The sequence below is a fragment of the Coccinella septempunctata genome, chromosome 3, assembly GCF_907165205.1.
Source record: "Coccinella septempunctata chromosome 3, icCocSept1.1, whole genome shotgun sequence".
Classification (NCBI taxonomy): Eukaryota; Metazoa; Arthropoda; class Insecta; order Coleoptera; family Coccinellidae; genus Coccinella; species Coccinella septempunctata.
In genome coordinates this window covers 43,235,342-43,255,258 of record NC_058191.1, presented here as the reverse complement: position 1 = coordinate 43,255,258, position 19,917 = coordinate 43,235,342, and the positions used below count along the sequence as shown (strand labels likewise).

The window sequence follows — 19,917 nt, the reverse complement described above, 5'->3', positions numbered from 1 at the left end:
CTTCCACACTCTCCATTCATAATGGTGCACTTTGTGAGCTTTGTACGTGCAGACTGGGCAATTCTCTCGCTCCCAATCCTTTCAAAGCCGCAATATAGGAAGTCAATTCATTAAAACAGGAGCGCGAGCTGTGTGTGTTCATATTTTGCTTTTTCGATTAATCCCAAACTAATTTCGACATGTGGCAGAGTGAAACTAAGCGAGTTGGGGTGACGGCGGAGACAAGTTTTCTCCTATTTGCAGAAAGTTTCGCCCGAGAAGACATGTAGCTGTTGGAATGAGGTAAGATCGTATATTACGAGAGATGATGAATAATTGGGCTGCTATTAATTTATCTTCAGGCGGTGCGATTTGGTGGCAAACTGAATTTTTTGTTTGCGAACATTTCCAAGTAGGTTATTTTATTGACACCGATTCAGAGCTAGGTTTTACATTACTTTACATAGATAAACATTGGTTTTCCACAGTATTCATTACTTGCAATCGCCATCTCTGACTCGAATTCGAAAAATTCAATTCCAATCTGAATTAAAACTCCGATTTGGAAGCCAGACGATTAGAACTGAAGGCGACAAAGTAGACCCTTCTACGAGGTGGTTTTTCCCGCGTTTCGTTTACGTCTAGGACCTAGCACAATACTCATTTGGACCGTTGTGAGTCGTAGGCGGCAGTCTATGCTGGTGATTAACGTCAAACAAACCCATCAATCAGAAATCGGAACACGTTCTGGCTAGTCTGTTTTCCAAGTCGGTGGTCCCTAAGGCTTAATCCAGGGACCATCGATTAGAGTCAAACGAAAATTTTCACACTTTCCTTCATTAAAAACCTTTAAAATCAGGCACGAAAAAACGTATAGCAAAAGGAAAAATGAGACCTGAAACCAGGTTCCCTTCTGATTTAAATGGAGGAAATAATGATTAAATCCAATAAAATGATACACATCAAAGCTCTCAGGGAAAAAAATTCTTGAAATTCAAACTAGAACTTAGTTCTCAGATGAGGTATTGAAGGATCAACCAAATTTTCAACAAATACGGATATCCTGACTGCTTGATTGTTGTGGAATTGGTTGATTATGGGGTAGAAATAGTGAAAAAAATCAATTTCCTACGACGTATTCTCATCCAACCCTATAGGGATACGACCTTTATCAGTCTCCAGTCAAACAGTAGCCAGACAAGTGCCGTAAACAAACCGCTCGTTCCTACAGATCGTATGTCTTCTTATTTATCCGAAAAAAAATCTTTCGCTCGACAGTATAATGGAAGAAATGTTTCCAATTATAGGAACTGCGGCTAAGCGTTGGAAAACGACTCAACATCGACTTTCTGCTGCTTGATTTAATGGAAATTTATCGTTTATTCCGGCAGGCTTCATCGGTTATTCCAGTGCACGAAGAATCGGTTGTTTTGCCGGGAAATCGATCTGTTCTGTTTATATTTAAAGGGTTTTAGGCCTATTGAGTTCTTAATAGGACGCGAGCAGGTTGATAGGATTCAATTCTGCGATATCAGGAATCGGAAAATAATTATTTCCACTTCGATTCGGGGAGGAAATATTCAAATCCTTCACTTTTGACTTGTTCTCAACAATAACCAGTTAAGACCGTGAAATGTAGCTCTTTCCACATCCCCTACTCAAAAATTGTATGTGATATTTTTGTACTAATTCCCTTCATAAGAAGAAAGAGCTTGTAAAGCTTGAAGCCATGGTAACTGTCATTGAACTCTTTAATAAGATTTTATTTGTCATAGATCGAATGTCGGTACGTCATTACTGGTTTAATTTCTTAGATTCTGGATGTATGGTTATTCTTTGTGTGATTTTCACGAAATATTTTGTTTTTAGTTGTAATTATGACAATTTCTACAATGCGGTGTCTTATTTTACATTAATCAGTCAAAAGTAGTATACCGTGTTTTCATAGAATTGTTATTCGTCAAATAATTTCATCTGAAAGCACCGAAATAAGGTATCCTTCAGATAGGAAATTATTTGACAGATACTTATTGACGGGCCTTAATAAGTCATTTAATTTAGATTTACTTCTCTTAAGGTGCATTATGGAAACGAGTAGTTTCCTCGAAACAATCCATGAACTAGAATGTGACATAGCTGGATGTCACACGTTTGAAATGTTGGAATTCTTCTGTTTCTAGTTTGGAATTTTTCGATGTTCTCTCAGTTTGCATCCATTCAATAAGATGAATGCTAATTTGAGTTCAAAGGCAACATAATTTTTTGGGGTCATATTCAGCAATCCGCTTAAGAGGAATTTCTTTGAGATCACTTCCTCGAGAAGCAAATGACTGCCAATTTTCCGTGGAGAAAAATCATCAGAACTCAGAGCGTTCGAATAATGAGGCAATTTTCACCACCACTTAGTTACTAGTTGGGAAGTTGGTTTCCATGTCAATTACCACATCAAGTGCAAAAGTTGGTCGAAAGTAACTAGATCATGATTATTCAAGGGCCTACACAGAAATTCATGTAAATTGATGGAACTAATCCTGGGTAGATGGGAAGAATATGTTACGGCAAAATTGGGTTTAATACTCCGCACCACATGACTAGATTCTTCCGCCCAAATGGAAAGTAATTTACAAGAGGTATTTGCGGAACAGATTTGATATAATTGAGACTCGGTGGTCTTTTGTGCGTTAGAGATTTAGTTGAATTATCTCTGAGCGCTTTATTAGTTCAGACGGGGTGTGAGAGAGTTGAAAACAGTCTGTATAGTATAGAAAACCGAAAAAAATTAAGGGATGAATCTTTGCCAGAAAGGAGTATTGGTTTTTCATATCTATTTTTGAGCATTCTTTGTTTTAGCAGACATTCTATGGAAAAGAGTAGGCAATAAAAAAATTAATAATAAAAGGTCGAAAAAGTCACCCCTGAAATTGTTCCTTATTCGTAAAATTTTATTGAGAAATTCTTTTTTGATAGCTTGATTAATTTTGAACAGCGTCAGACTGTTCAGTTTCAAGATTCTTTTGAGAGGGATGTTTTACTTCGATTCCTACATCAATCGGACATTTTACAATTCCAGACCAACCCTCGACAAGCTCTAAGTAAAATTTATGCCGTGCTATGGCAAATCTACATGCAGGGATCTGCCATCTTTGAGTTATGGCCACTGAATGTGTCTCACCGAGGAAGTATGCCATCATTTTTATCGGAATTCACGGCTGGTTAGTGTTAAATCCTGCAGGACAGTACCGATCCTTGAAATTCCAACGGGATATGCACACAAGTGTTATCTGAGGTGCGAATTTAAATGGGATTTAAATATACCTACTGGTGTGAAGTATTCTGGTTGAAGTGAGATAGCCGGATGAAATAGGTATTGTTATTTATGTGTAACATTACTGTCTGGAACCATTTCAAACCTAGAATACTGAACCTAGATGAAATATTTCTCCTGTTTGATTTACAGAGTTTTCTATTCAGAAAATTTAAAATCATTTTAGCCCAGTACATCGAAACTAATCTTTTTTCTCCTTGTTTCATTTGGCATAAAGTATAGGTACTGTAGAACCAACTAAACTGTATTAAATAAACATTTATCACAACTTTACAATTCCTCAATACTCCATATCGATAAAATCATTATTTTTCGACACATTTTAATTCAAACATGAAGTCAGTGGTACAATAATTTTAATTACCTGTATTGAAGTGAATCTGTAACAACTTTAATGAAGGTAAAGGGCACATTGATTACGATATCCTTTGTAATATCGAGGAAAACATTTTAACACTGCTTCATGATACACCAATCCAGTATCTAGTTGTTAATATTGCCTCAAACCAAGCCAATATTTAATATTTGAGCGCATTTCAAATCTCAACGTTTTGCAAGAGCCAACATTGACGTTCCCCATGAAGGGTATTAGATTTTAGTCTTCGCATCTTCAATTTGTACGTTTATTGTTCACCCTTCACGCTCGTATTTTCCTCCGTGGTGTTTCATCGGACCTGACGGAAAATTTTATGATATTAATTTTTTACGGGTTCATTTCGTCCGCTTTATTTCATTTCGATGGGAATTTTCTGGAGGCTAGTTTAAGTTGCAAGATGTCCAGTGTAATGGCACACTATCACAAGATTAATGAAAGGATTTTTCATGAATTACCATTACTCTCATCGTCATCTAGCTCCTCAGTGCTTCTATAAAATAGCTACTAATTGTCGTGAGCATAAAGAAACCGTTATATCCAAGCACTGTCGTTAGATATGTTGCTTGATCCATAAAGAATAAATAAAAATTTAACTTTTCATTACCTAGATAATTTTTATAAGATGTACATGTTCTAACTCAACTCTGAAAAATTTGACATGAATCAGTATTTCTGAGGTTAGTTCCATCAAATTCTTTTTGATATTGCATGGAAAAACTCTAAAATACAGTTATTCTGAACCAGTGCATGCACCATTTTGCAACTGATATTCGTTAATTTGCTTCGATCATTATATATACAGTTTTCAGGCTTGATTATCAACTTTCAACACCATAAGCTTCGTCAAGTCTATTTGGTACTATGCAATTATACTAAAATAATAAAGTTTATTCTATGAAGGATGATAGCATGATATCAATATTTGAATGAATAGTTCAAGGGCAGTTTTTGAGTAAAGCATGAATAGAAGGGTAGTAATGAAAGATATTTTTCGTGGAAAACAAACTAGACGAACTAAATGAAATTTCCGTAGGACTCATCGAACCAAAATTGTCGCAGTTTTCAGTGGGAGGTGAAATAATTCGAATTGAATTATCCGGGACTTGATAAAACACCACGCAATGAGGTCAACCGTTAACCCATTTTCACACGACACCCTCAGAGACCCTTCCTTACACTCCGACAAATTCGCCACTCGGAGCCAATATACGGTTCTTGAAGGATACAGGAAAAATACGGTCATTCGCAAATGCATTTGTACCGTAAATCCTCAGGATATTTGACGAGAAACGTGACAAACAATTCAGCGCCTCGAGTATCAATAAAGGGTCCATTTTCACATGTAGAATTAGCCTGCAGCAGTGAGAAACACAAAAAGATTCATCATAACTCATGAAATGGTTCATTTTTGTCTCTCAACAAAAAGCCTGGAATATAGTGGTGATTTCTTTGAAACATATATGTCCAAAAACGAAAAATATGTAAGTCTCATAGTAGTTATCAAGTTTTTTGATTGCAACGGTGCATTATTCGATATAAAAAGCTTGAATTTCACCCCTCAAAACGAAAGGTAACCTAACCTTATCAGTTTATGCTATTTACACCAAAATATTGGAGTGGTATCTCATGGAAAATTGCATTTGAAACGTCTAGTCTAATCCATTTTAGGGAATTTCTCTTATTCCATCCATATCGGTGTCTGAGGAATTTTCCATTTAGTCAGAGAAGGGATTCCTCTGTTTTTGCCAAGAATGCTGCTTTGTATTAGACCATTAATATTTATGAAGTGTAATTTTCGTGAGATCCCATCGAGGAACTTCTCTACTTTGTACATTCCAAGGGAGTTCCTCCGAAAAAAATTCGATTTATATAAATAAGTATTGTCTCAACTCTATTTCGAATACCACTAATTTTTCATTTCGAATATAAAAATCATTCGTTTGTAGTGAACCCACTGCAAAGCTGGATACACAAATTTCAATTCATCAAAAGCTCCTCGTGCCAATTCCTGATACTGCCTAAGTCAGCTTCAGGCAATTGAGGTCATTGAGTAAATATCCTTCAGTCTGCACAGATGTTCGCATGTTGAAATGGGATATTGATTCCACACGAATGGAGCAAAGCGAAATTTTAGGTGCTCAAGGGAAGAACCTCAAACAAATGCATCGTTTCTTGTCAATGTGGGAGGAATATTATATGTCAGCGATGCGGGGTTGTTTGGAAGCACATACAGGGCGAGTCTTTGACTCGTACAGATACTTTAACAGTAGATTCTTGAGGTCAGAAGAAACGCTTTTTTTCTTTAACATTTTTTCCGATTCCGCTCGGTTTGAAAGATACAGGGTGTTGAAAAACCATAAAAAATGTATAGGTCCACAGATGTGTAGTGTCACAGCTAGCTAGCTATTCTGAAGGTTATTTTGTTTCTCCAGGGGTGGCACAGCTCATGATGAAAACTTAAAATGGCTATATCTTTTTATCAAAGATGAATCGGAAAAAAATGGTATAGAAAAAAAGTGTTTCTTTTGACCTCAAGAATCAGCTTTTTTTTGTACGACTCAAAGACTCACCCTGTATAAATTCAGCAAATTCCGATTAAATGTATCCAGTATTATGTGAGATAAACCAGATTCATACTTGTGATTTCTGAATACGATACACTATTTCAGAGTTAACTAGTTTCAGATTAATCGTATATAAAATCCTTGAGAAGAACGTCTTCTTGCGTAACTTAATAACCTCTCGCGCGTAGCTAAAAATGAAACATTTGTTGAGGACACCCTAATTGAACAGTATTGTTCTGCCGAAAGTGACGACCCATTTTCGGGAGTTTCCCATTACAACGTCCACTTATTGGTATCCTGTCGAAGGTCCCAACAATCCTGACAAATTTTGACAATCGTTCGGATGGGACTTAATGGAAGTGCGGGTTAATCGAGAAGTAGGCTGGATTGTTTGTTAGAATGGGGACGAAAACTTACGATCTAACGTTGAAAAAAGAGGGGCGTTGATGAGAAAATGATTGAATAGAGCCAGCAGCCGCGTTATTGAAATTGTCACCTTAGCTTTCGTGAAGATTTCTAATTGGGATTTGTCACCAGATCTTGATATAGTTATTTATGTACCTACCAAGAACGAGAAACTGTCTATCACAGAATATCCTTCGAATTGACAGGAGCCTGGCAACTAAGCGGGACCATAGACGGTAACGAATGAATTTCCCTTAGCTCTATGATGAATTTAACGATAGTGGTACATTTCTCGTCTGAAGCAACGATCTCTAGTTGAATTCACCGCAAGTGGGAAGTCTTGTCAGATAGAGTCGCAACCATTAACCATTTCCAACATACGTTCTGGGGTAAGACGTGTGGAAAGACAGGAATTAGAGGAATCGATGACACGGACCGGAATCTGCATTCCGCAGGGACCCAATTTAATCAAAAATGGCTGAATTGTATCAGGCGAGCGATGTGCTGCGATGCACCCTGATTGCTGTCACGAGCCACGATTCTGGATGATGACATAGTCAAGGATGTAATTTGTGGAGATTTCGGCTCGTATCTCTCATTTCTTCGGGTTAATACGGGGGACGTTCAAACATCGTACTTATCTATTTGGAGCGAGTCTATCTCTTGAGAGTCCTCGCAAATCGCACATGACGCCTATACATTTTTCGGTGGATGGGTCGTTAAAACGCGCTTAAGGATGTCGCAAGTCCGGTTAAGGGGCTTTAGCGCTCATAATTCGAAAATTACGCTGGTGATTTTAGGTTATAAGACATGCTCATTCAGTGTCACTAACGGTTCAACTAGAGGCATTTACAACGCTGCTGTTTTATGCCTACCATTGACAAGATTTCAGTGAAACGTTGTAAATGATTATTTCTGGCTTTTTCTGAAACTTTTTAGGGTTTTCACTCCCAATCTCTGACTCTTCCATATTTTCTATTCGTAATTCTTAATCTTCTTTTACGTTAGGTGTTCTATCTTTGCTTTATTACTGTATTTCTTTCTCTTTCTCAGTCTTTGTCTTGCAGCCATCTTTTGCTGCTTTCGTATTTCTATTATTGGCCCTTCTTGAGACGTGTTCATTTTACTCCATCCTTCTGTGCCTCTCCCTTCTTGTCTTAAAGTGTGTATCTGGCATTGGTCTCCCACATTTTGCTTTCTTTTTCCAAATTGACGTAAGAAAAATGAGTAGGCAGCTTCGTCAATTTTCCCTTTCTCTTTAAAGGTTTTCTGCAGGCATCAAAAGCTTCTCGCATAAATTTACTCATTCAAAAACGATTGAGAGACGTCATTTTAGATGGTTTTGAATAGGGTTAAAATCTTGGAATGTGGTTTTACTCAAAATTTCATCGAGAGAACTTTCATGAAAAGGGCCTGCCAGTCCACTAGTTTAATTGTTATCGGAAGCAATAGTATTCAATCCAATTTTAACTGATTGATCAATTCATCGACATTATCGATTCGGAAATTACCATTCGAAATCCACAGATTCGTAAACATTCGTTAATGAGATTATGAATATGAATTGTATGGCTCTGTGGTGATCTGAATTGTCCTTCGACTCGATGAATAATATGCTCCGTACTCATCGAATAATTCGATAGACATAGATAGTTGAGTTCATTACTTAGACTACAGAGTAAATATTCCCATTGTAGGTTGTTGGTTATTGTGATTAGTAATATTGGAAGTGCACCCTAAAAGATTATATTATCAAGAGAGGTTTGCGGATCGTTTTGGATGGGACTATTCAGAATACGTAAAGAAATACAGCCCACTGAAGAAGGCACCTGAAAAGTACTTTTTTCTTAGACGCCAGGAAACTGACAGTTTTGAAATGGAGCAGATACTCAACGGGAGCGAGAAGCAATCAAAAAAATATTCTGTGCCATCTTTAGGGAGCTGTTTCTAAGCAGGAGCTTTTCAAAGAATTATGAGGTACACTATTTTTTGACTCCTTAAACATACTGAATAAGTCAAAGGTAGAAAATGCTTTTTTCGGTAAATATCAAGTTTTCATTACATCATTGAGATATATACATATTTGCGGACAATCTAAAACGAATAATTTGGAAGGGCTGATGAGCTCCCTTTGATTCAGCGTTATGAGTTTTTTAATTATTACGGATATCCACCATTTTCATTTTATTCGTATTTGAAGGGATAGCATCGTAGTTATGAAATTTTTGGTTATCTTTGAAGATCCAAATTATTCAACATTCACATGAAGATATTCACTAAACTCAGTGAATTTCGATATAATGAAATTGAAATTAAGTTAGTCTTGCTCGATTTTCACTGAAATTGAAAAAAATCATCCCTAAAAGTTACTTTAAAAAACGAGAAAACTTTTTTTTGTGACAAAACTAAACTTCTGTGAATTACCGAAGAAATTCTACCAATATTTCAGGAAGAAGGAATGATCAAAGTGAAAAATTCGTATTTCAGATATTTATTCTGTTATTATACAAGAATTTGCAATATAAATGATTTAAACAGTTCGAAGAAAAGTCACAAAACACAGGATGCACCTTCAATTGATGTAACTTCCATGTTTATCGACATCGGCCTCTTTGTCATAGTTACGTTGACAACTTGGATTATCGCAATCTTGCAAATGATGGGCCAGACATCTTCCATCTGTAAAGACATAACTATCCTTGAAATAATTCCTCACGAGAAGATTCCCCACTCATAATATGCGTATAAAAACCGATGAAACTAATTTTTGTGGTTATCGGAAGGAAACATTCATCTTCACCGTAATGAATATTGATGAAGAAAGAGAAAGAGCACCCCCAAATTACCCCGTAATTGATAATTTGATTTAAGAGATAATCAGATAGCACAATTTCGTTATTTCTGGATTTCCCATCAGACTGGCGAATGTGAAAAGAGGTCAGATTAAATCGAATTAACCCAAATGAATAATTACCCATTCTGTGTGGGATTTTATTTTCAATTCTGCCAAGAGGATAACTCAACCGATCGATTTCATCCCGTTTCAGACCATTCCAATGGGATGATGTATAATATCAATTGTTAATCAATTGGATAAATCAAGCGCAACTTAATCAATAATTTAGGAATGCAGTGATTAGCGATAAATTAAGTTAATCAATTAAATTTGGGACTACGTCAGATGAATACTAGTAGGTTCCATAAAGTCTCAAGAAAATATTCTTTATCGTGTAAAATCGATGAAAAACTGTCCTGAAAAACCTAATTTCATCTTACATCTGTGTTGATTTGAATCGAAATGAAACTGCCAAAATATCCCTTCCTGATTCAAGTCGAAGTACATGATAAAACAAATAATCTCAGGGATTGACCTGAAATTCCCCAATTGATTACAACGGTGCGTTTCAAAGTGACGTGATTGATCGATAAGGTATTAAAGGACTAGTGGAGGAAAAAGGGATAAATAAAATGCATGATTGTTTGCTGTTTTCCAGTCCTCTGTCCTTTGTTGAGACTCGGACCCTTTTTACGTAACTTCCTGGTTACAAACCTAATCAGTTGAATGGAGTAACTATGGTTCTTTGATATCTGTTTTTCGTGGATAACAATCGATAAATCTTTATTCCGGAAGAAAAACGATCTTGAGGGAAGTTCTTCCGATGTTTCAAACGGGGAAAGGCCATTATTATTTTTCGACCATATTTCACTGCGTTGAATCATTTTAATATCTGAAAATTAATAGAACACCGGAATCTCATTCCGTTTGTTCACAATCCATTTATTTTCTATTACTTTTTTTTGGTATCAAGAGACAGGACAATTTTCATTCACTCCATAAATATTTTACTGTCAATTTTAACCTGAGTAGAATAAAATTAGAATCAAAAGAGTAATTTCTATATATTGTCTAAATTAATGGTTGCTGAAAAATGTAAGCGGTGATTCCTTGCAAAATTAATCTGTAGAGCTTTCATATAAAACTTCTTCTTTTGAAGAGACACCTAAAGATGGCACCTTAAAAGCAATTTTTTCCCAAAAACCAAAAAAATGACAGAAATATAATTTAGCAGTCATTCTATAAGAGCGAGAAGGCAAAAAAAATGTTGATAGTGTTGCCCTATGTCAGCATTATAACCGCCTTCTACATGTCTTTATGTTCGAAGATGATATCATATGACTCACGCTACATACCTGTAGATAATTTTTTTTCTCGAAAACCGTTATTTTTAAGGAGAAATTACAAGTGTACTCATTTGGTCAGAATGAATGAAGCTATCAGAAATAAATTTTTGAATGATCTAGTATGAATAAGGAAAAATGTTACTTGTGAAGCAATTTTTTCTACCCAATAAAATATGAGTAACACCAACAAAAGTTTTTTGAGTGCCATCATTCACCCATAGAATGCCTGCCTGTCAGTTTCCTTCTTTATAAGGCAAAATTTAAAGATTGCTTTTCAGGTGTCATGTTTAGAGAGCTATATCTGATTAGGGGTTGCCAAAAAAAAATTATATGGCGCACTTTTTTTGACAAGTAATCACCCCTTCAATTTTCTTTCATCTGTGCATTTAGATCATGTATATCTCCTTGTTGTCAGTGACTTTATTTTGGCTTCTACTCTGAATATCTCCCACTATTGGTTTTCAATGAACTGCTGTATCTCTAAAATGCAAGCAAACGGAAATTTTTTTCCCGGTAATTATCATCATACTTATCTCCACTTTCTTGGAAAAAAACTCTGCCAAGGAATTAAAACATACGAAACAACCGACGAAACCTTGAAAAGACGTATGACACGACCCACCCTTAATTGAGAAACTCGAAAAGCCTTTGGACGCTCGGGAGATAAAGTCAAAGAATTAAGTCGAATGTGTGCAAAGATCCAAAGGGCGGTGTCCGCATGCTGGAAATCACTTACCTTGAGCCCCTTTCGAGGCCTCCACTTGTCGGTCATTCAAAGAGTGCCTCCTTCCCCTCCTACGCCTCCTGCGTTTTCCACCCCTTCCTCTTCTGCGATGACTTATGATTCCGGCGCTGGTGTATTGTGGCGATCTGCTTCGACTTCTGGAATAAGAATGGTCCCTGTCGCTTTCCCACTCGTCTCCAGAGAGAGAAGCCTCCGAATCCGACAAGCTGCTCAGGCTCCCGTGCCTCCTGAAAGCCAACACCAAGACTTCATGAACACGAGCCAAGAGAAGATCAGTAGAAGTAGCAGCAGAACTGAAATTTACAAGCATTTCACCTGTGACGTCGACGTCTTTTGCCACCCCTCTTCCTTCTTCTTCTGCATTCGAAGATTGACTTGGAAGGGTCGGAACTTTTTTTTCTCCCGTAGAAGCTGGCAACGGAAAATTTGCCCCCCCTCTCCCTGACGATACCATTGTCCACGGCATACTTCAGGGCTTTCCTGACGTCGTTGGTGAGGTTCTTCGGTCTGTCTGTGCTGCTGTAATGCGTACTCTCCAACTGGTCGATGATTCGTCTGGTGCTAGAGCCTTGGGTGTCGCCCAGATCCTCCAAAGCCTGTAGGATGTGGGGTAGACGGCGGGGACCAACTGAAGCCTTCATTTCGGTTGTTTTTCAGATCTGTAAGGCGTGTTCGAAAACAAAGAGAACTGAAATTGTACTAGTCTAAGCTTGAATGTACTCGATTGCCAATATATCCTGCCAAAACTCAGTATTTTGTGCTTCTACAATAAACGAAAATCTCTTTCGAATGACGCTTTATCTTATTTATCATTCAGTGTCAAATTACTTTGAAGTAAAAAAATGTTTACTCACAAAAAAGGATGAGGGAGAAATTACATAATTTTATTTCATCTTGTGTATTTTCCCTCGATTTCAAAAACTGGTTTCTTCAACTAATAAATGAGGCTTTTTTTTAACCGATACTGAAATTTCAAGTCTTTACTCAGATTCAAATCAAATCTGCGTCATGATATCAATTTTTTCAACGTTTGACAGTTTTCAATGAAATATCAAAATCTTGGGCAAATGGAAAGTCAAAAGTTATCCTGGAAGAAACAACAAGGAGATTTAATTCGAATAGTGAACATTTTCCTAACTGTATGTGTAACCAACATATTCTTCTTGTAAAAATACACGTAAGAATATCTTTATCTGAATGAAACCAATTCAGAGTCCCTTTTATGGAGATATATTCAGAACAAAAAAAACTAAGCTTTCATATTCAGGTTGGAACTCATTCAAAATTACCCAAAGAATCACGAATATTATTCATTTTTTTTTCTCGTCGAACAGTTTTGAATCGATTGTGGATCTAAATATACCTATGATTTGAAAAAATGACATAAGCGAAACTTCAAAATAAATGGGTGATTCCAGAAAATAAAACAATGAATGAATTTCAACTTCTTCTTTCTAAATAACCGAGAAGGTCGCCAAAAATTCATATTCCATCAAACTCATTACGTTGAAAGCAGAATAGAAAGTGAAATTGTCGACTTAAATGTCAAATGTGCAATTTTCGTGAAAGTTTCACAGTTACAAATTTGAATAAAGCGATTTTACTCACCGACTTCAAGATGAAATTCGACATCAGATTTGAGGAGAACAAAAAAAAAAATAAAAAACTAAACGGCAAGAGAAAACCTTCTGCAAGCCACACTATCAAATTTTTCACTATGGCGTATCACTCTCCTAGGAAACGGAAAAAAATATTTCAGGCCAACTCCGATTGGATCCTTAAAATTAATCGATGTCTTCAGAATATCCCATTTCTGTAGTTGTCAATGCATAGAATATTTCCATTGAATCAATTTATTATAAAACGTCAAATGTGATTGAATCCATAGATCTTCTTGATCTTGACACATCAAGTGATCAAGTTCAGAAATGAGACGAGGAAGATATGGGGGAAAGAAATAAAATCAGAAAGCGTGGATAGTGGTTTCTAGACACCGAAAATATGAAAATCTGCCCCTCGCCGTCCGGCGAATATGAAATTAAGGCGGACTGAAAAATTTCCCAACAAATTTTCCCGCTGCCAGCAGCTCGTCAACTGCGCCATTTCGTAAACAAACATGGGACCCGAAAATAAATTCACTTTGTGTGCAAATATCGCATCTTCTAGATCTGCACCCAAGGAGCATGTTTCGAAAAGCTGTCCCGAAGTGAAACAGATTCGACATAAAGCCCGGTCCGGGATCAGCCAAAACGCGAACCTGGATCGACGAGTTTCGGCAACTTTTGTTCATCCCGTATTGAAATCTCGCCCCTGACGGTTTTGCTTTTCTCGGTCTTCGGCAAAGTTTGCCGGGTCCATTTGTCTGATCGTCTATGTTTCCATATTTAAGCGGCCATTATCAATGATCCTTATTGTCTGTTGAATTTCCCCTACAATGGATCTCGATTTCGTGACGAGGAATCGTAATTAAAATATTGTGGAATATTTCCCAAGGCGTCCCAAGATGGGTGTCAGTGCTTCGAGATCGCTGTAGTTCTCAGATTCATTACTAGAAGAGTGGCTTCTTCGGAATGTGCATCACCTTCCGATCTGTGATGATTTTTCTGGAAGATAAGCGACTCTAAAGGGGACCTTAGAAAAATTCCAAAAAAGATGGGGTCACTTAAAAATTTGTCAAGACCGAACGGTTGCTTCGAGATGGATGAAATTCTCAGATTTTTAAGTACAAGAGTTGCTCTTTCAGAATATGTATCACATTTCCATCTACGGTAACTTTTATTGGGAGATAAATGACTCGCAAGCTGACTTTCGAAAATTCCTGAAAAAGATGGGTTCAGTTAAAAATTCGTCAAGACCGAAAGGTTGTCCTGAAATGGATGAAATTCTCAGATTTTTAACTAGAAGAGTTGCTATTTCAGAATATGTATCACATTTCCATCTACGGTTACTTTTATTGAGAGATAAATGACTCGCAAGCTGACCTTCGAAAATTCCTGAAAAGATGGGTTCAGTTAAAAATTCGTCAAGACCGAAAGGTTGTCCTGAAATGGATGAAATTCTAAGATTTTTAACTAGAAGAGTTGCTCTTTCAGAATATGTATCACATTTCCATCTACGGTTACTTTTATTGAGAGATAAACGACTCGCAAGCTGACCTTCGAAAATTCCTGAAAAAGATGGGTTCAGTTAAAAATTCGTCAAGACCGAAAGGTTGTCCTGAAATGGATGAAATTCTAAGATTTTTAACTAGAAGAGTTGCTCTTTCAGAATATGTATCACATTTCCATCTACGGTAACTTTTATTGGGAGATAAATGACTCGCAAGCTTACCTTCGAAAATTCCTGAAAAAGATGGGTTCAGTTAAAAATTCGTCAAGACCGAAAGGTTGTCCTGAAATGGATGAAATTCTAAGATTTTTAACTAGAAGAGTTGCTCTTTCAGAATATGTATCACATTTCCATCTACGGTTACTTTTATTGAGAGATAAATGACTCGCAAGCTGACCTTCGAAAATTCCTGAAAAGATGGGTTCAGTTAAAAATTCGTCAAGATCGAAGGATTGCCCTTAGATGGATGAAATTCTCAGATTTTTAACTAGAAGAGTTGCTCTTTCAGAATATGTGTCACATTTCCACCTACGGTTACTTTCATTGAGAGATAAACGACTCGAAAGCTGACCTTCGAAAAATCCTGAAAAAGATGGGTTCAGTCAAAAATGCATCGGTGCCAAAATATTCATGGAAAATATTCCTAATTCGACGTGTTTTCGTTCAAAATCTTAATACAAATCAGCCGTAATAAGACCCTGTCCATTCAAATCTATTTTAATTGATTCGTCTATTCGTCTATCCTACTATTCTACTACTATCAGCCCACAGAAATATTTCAGAGTTTCTCATTCGTATAAATGAAATATTATATTGAGAGAAACAGGTAACATTCGACCCCTTGAGTAGGTTTATTCCAGGTCTACTATTTTATTATTTTTATCGTAAAGTTCCTTCAGGTGCAGAGGTAAATGTCAATGTTTGCGTAAACAACGCTCAATAAATTCCCGATTATTGACAGGTTTGAGTGTTAATGCATATTTCAAAACATCCAGCAATGCTCCAAACGTTTGTCATCCCATCAAATTCAGGTTATGAGTTATGAGTTTATTTATGGTTGCAAAATGCATTATTCAAAGTACTGTCTTTAAAATTTTGTGTGGAAACATTGAATTAATTTCATTTCAACTTTTCTGTTTTTGTCTCTTTACTGCTTTTATCGAGACGTATACAGTTTCTGGTTGAATACAGATTCTTATTTTTTGTTTCAGATGTTCAAAAGGTCCTGCCTTTCTATTATGTTTCTCCTGCCATTTCGTATAGTCCTTCCAATTTCTTTGAAACAGACACCGATGGAGGCTCAGAAAAATAACCACAGGAACATATCTATAATATTGGATAACTTGTTGAGAGGATACGACAACAGCATAAGGCCGGATTTCGGAGGTAAATTCAAAGTACCTAATGTTTATTGATTGACCGATACAAAATGGCGAATGCGCAGGTTAAACTTTTCAAGATATACTAGATTCAAATGTGGAACATCAACGGTTCCGTTGTTTTTCAATAATTTTGAACTTCGAACTTTCATAAGACAGTTCCCTTTTTTATAATCTGATTCATCATTGAGATTAAGTAGTGGAAAAGTTGAATTTGTAACTTGAAAAGTGGTCAGTCTAAATGAAGAAGGTACAACAGGATCAAATACATCACATTTTCAATTATACACTTACCTAGCCGATTGATATAATTCCAGCTATTCCAAAGTACCTTTGCTTTCTGCCTCTAGAACATTGAAATTCCTCGAATGAAGTTTGTTGAACGTAATGAGCAACTTTGCGGTATTTCAGGTCCACCAGCTGTAGTGGAGGTCGACATCATGGTTAGGAGCATGGGTCCGATATCCGAAGTTGATATGGTATGTGAGTTATTTTAATGGGATGAGGTGAGGTTAGGATCCACGTCGTGTTTCGTTAAGCATCCCCTTGTTTCCAGAGGTAAACGACGAATGTCACAGGTTGACGAGTTTATCTCTGGAAACTGATCATTTGACATTTCTTATCTTTGTATTTGTGGAAGCAAATTAGCCAGTTGAAAAATGGACGTGGAAACTACATATTTTGCCAAACAAATCTTTCAAATGTTAGGTTTTTCAGTGGTAGAATTACTCGAAATTATCAGAGATTGATCCAAATACGAATCTGTTCATTCCTTGTGTTTCATAAGAGGCTGAAGATACAGTTAAATCAAGAAAATTACTAAATACTGAATAAAATTGTGTTTTATGAAACTATGGTTATGGTCCTGTTTGAAAATTCAAATTTGAGTAGGTCTATTGGGTATTAAAATCGCAAGTACGAGGAATACATTGTTCCCTTCAGTTTTTTCTCATTTTTTCGCATATCATATTAAATATGAGGAATTTTGATATACAGGGTGTTCTTTATTGGCTCAATCTTACCTAATATCATCCAAATATATAGGGTGGTTCGAGAGTTATGGGCAAAATCAGTAAAACACTCTATATCTCGATTATAAAAGGGAGACCCTTTAAATATGGGTTATTCTGAGTAACTTAGCTTCCGCCCATTTATCAATGAACCACCTTGTGTAGAGATATCATTAACGTTATGTAGAAAATCCAGAAGCGCGTCGTCTCTGCCAAGATAAAATAATAAAACGAGCCATCCACGAAAGAGCCACATGGACGTGTTCGAAAAACTCGATATTCCAATCTGAACGCGTTTCTCTTGCCAAAAATCCGGCATGTATCGAATAAAAGCTGAATTATCCGTCTAATGGATGACTTCTTCTCGGTTTTGCAGACGTATTCGATGGACTGTTATTTCCGGCAGACGTGGGTCGACCGTAGACTGGCCTTTCCAGGAAACGCCAGCGATACTTTGGCGTTGAGCATCTCCATGCTGGGCAGGATATGGAAGCCTGACACGTATTTTTACAACGGTAAACAATCCTACCTACACACGATAACTACACCTAATAAATTCGTCAGGCTGTACCAGAATGGAAGGGTGCTGTATTCTTCAAGGTGAGTATTCTAGGAGGAAATCTTATCAGGAGATAATTACAGTGAAAATATACCTTATATCGAAGATTCCTTGTTACGGTCGATAAAGCTGAAACCCATAGATACATTACCTATTCGATAAACGATGCTATAAACTGCCTGCCTCGAATTACAGTCCAAACATACCCTAATAACGGCCACAATATTCGAGAACACAAAGTCTCCCAAACGGGCTACTTGCTGAACTTTTCCCGGTTGACCTCGACAACTTCAACATGAAATATTCAATGTATTCACCTGAGAAATACTTTGATCCACGTCATCTACCATCTACGTAAATTCGATACAGGAGCTTTTTCTTTATTCCAAGTCTCTTCCACGAGATATCCGATATTCGAGCTCATTTTGAACTTGCTGTTTGAAAGCTGAAGAAATATCTGGAGAAAGCCATTATAAACACCGTATCTTCTTTGAAAAAGGTTGAATTGTTTTTTATGTATGGTTCAACAAGAGAAAAACTTACTTATGTGGAGAAGAGTATGTAAAATATGGTCCTCATTACACTTAATTAAAAAAATAAACTCCTTTCTTCTAGGTGTAAAATTTTCATGTTAGAGTGAAAAATTTGGCTTTCCTTCTGAACCTGAGATTAAGAGAATGTTGAACGTCAAGAATCTCTGTGAAATATCAGTGGAAGGATACGAAATTGGATTAATAAGATAGGATCGGGGAATAGAGAAATTCGTTATTTTAAACCCGATTTCCTCTCGCTACAAATCATCCTCAAGTTGGGAACTAACTTCTGATACAAGATCCGAATTTAATTATGTGCCTATGAATAATTCCTGATTCAGTTTCACCTTGATTTCAATCATTCATCCTTCATTAATTATCCTGGGTTATCCTTTCGTAGATCGCAGGAATATAGCACTGTGATTGCCCCATTGATACTCTATGAAAAGGTGTAAAGCAAGTATTGATACAATATTTTTAATCGTAGTGGACGACTAGATGAAATAGATATTTTGCTCCTTGCCTAAACTGCCATCGTAATAACCAATCAATATCATTTCTGGAAAGATGCCAGTATTGAATCAGTGCTTCCTCTAGGGTTTGCGGCAAAAATGTCCTTGTATATGTGGCATAAAAACTGACAAGCAGTCAATATCATATGAGAACAGCATCTTCGATTATTTTTCATCGATGGTAATGAAAAAATTCCCAAAGAACTAGTCCAAGAATTCTTCTCATTCCAGGTACTGAACTGATGGCTGAAAAAATTCAAATCGAAAATGTTTCTTACTTGAACTGGGAATTCAAATTTCACGATTTCAAAAATATGAAGGTTTATTAAACATATCAGGTATAAAATTAATTACCCTCTGATAATGAATTTCATCTCAATTTACGACCAAAACTATACCAATTTCAATACTGGATCAATTTCTTGTACCACTCCGTAAAATATCGATTGTTGGAAGTATAATATTTCCTTTAGAATGTTCGTGATATACCACACGATAATCTTCCCATAATTAATACAAATATTGAGAGATTTTAGGCAGACCTAAATCTAATACGAGTCAATAGACGTTCAAAAAATATTCTCCCGATGAATTCCTCAATTTTTTCGATTGTAAGGAAGCGACTGTCCTGAAATGTTAAACAAGCTCCTCTCTCAATGGATCAGAATTCTCAGCAATCAGGCCACGTTGAACTACAAACTCATATTCGTGTTTGATTCGCCAACTTTAATTAAGCCACTCACTAATTTCCTGTTCAGAACTTCGAGCCAAATTTGCATAGTTCATTGCGATTTGTAGGGCGAATAAAAGTTTTCTGTAAGTGTAGGTACCGATGTCGGATCTAGTCTCGCAGAACTACTTGGGAAAAACTGATATTTCGTTCGATATACAGAGTGTTTATTGAATATGCAGGTAGTGATTTCGGGCCCGAAAACATCGATATTCAATGAAGTCAATAATGCATCCCTCCTTAGGTATGGGGAGTCAAAAATGGGAACTAAAAGCCCATTTATCGAGGGAAATGCATATTTGAGTCGATGTTTCTTTATGAAAACTCAATTTCGAATTTCACTTATCAAAAAATTGTTGAATTTAGCCCATATATTTCAAGAATTCAGCATTTATTTCAACATTCTTCGACTCACACTGGTCTGATAAGAACTGATCCACAGAGGAGTATCATGATTTTTTTCAATGAAATAAATAAAGGATAATCAACTGAACAGGCTTCCTTAACATG

At 36.6% G+C, this 19,917-nt stretch overlaps 2 protein-coding genes across 2 annotated transcripts in view; one reads left to right on the top strand and one right to left on the bottom strand.

Moving 5' to 3' along the window:
* LOC123309324 (gamma-aminobutyric acid receptor alpha-like) overlaps positions 1–19,917 on the top strand; it is a 37,776-nt gene that overhangs the window by 6,621 nt on the left and 11,238 nt on the right. The window contains exons 2-4 of the mRNA XM_044892377.1: positions 15,896–16,070; positions 16,475–16,542; positions 17,450–17,673. Of these exons, the coding sequence (XP_044748312.1) occupies positions 15,896–16,070; positions 16,475–16,542; positions 17,450–17,673 (467 nt within the window). The remainder of the gene's footprint in view (positions 1–15,895; positions 16,071–16,474; positions 16,543–17,449; positions 17,674–19,917) is intronic.
* On the bottom strand, positions 9,125–13,340 carry LOC123309322. The gene is made up of 4 exons (XM_044892374.1): positions 13,185–13,340; positions 11,892–12,235; positions 11,568–11,803; positions 9,125–9,328 (listed from the first exon to the last, which is right to left on the bottom strand). Exons 2-4 carry the CDS (start codon positions 12,215–12,217, stop codon positions 9,222–9,224), a joined length of 669 nt encoding a protein of 222 aa, XP_044748309.1. The 5' UTR covers positions 12,218–12,235; positions 13,185–13,340; the 3' UTR covers positions 9,125–9,221.

Coding starts and splice junctions, on each gene's coding strand:
- LOC123309322 (XM_044892374.1), bottom strand. CDS start 12,217: ATGAAGGCTTCAGTTGGTCCCCGCCGTCTACCCCACATCCTACAGGCT. Junction 11,804..11,891: donor AAAAGACGTCGACGTCACAG/GTGAAATGCTTG, acceptor GTTGGCTTTCAG/GAGGCACGGGAGCCTGAGCA. Junction 9,329..11,567: donor GGCCTCGAAAGGGGCTCAAG/GTAAGTGATTTC, acceptor ATGTCTTTACAG/ATGGAAGATGTCTGGCCCAT.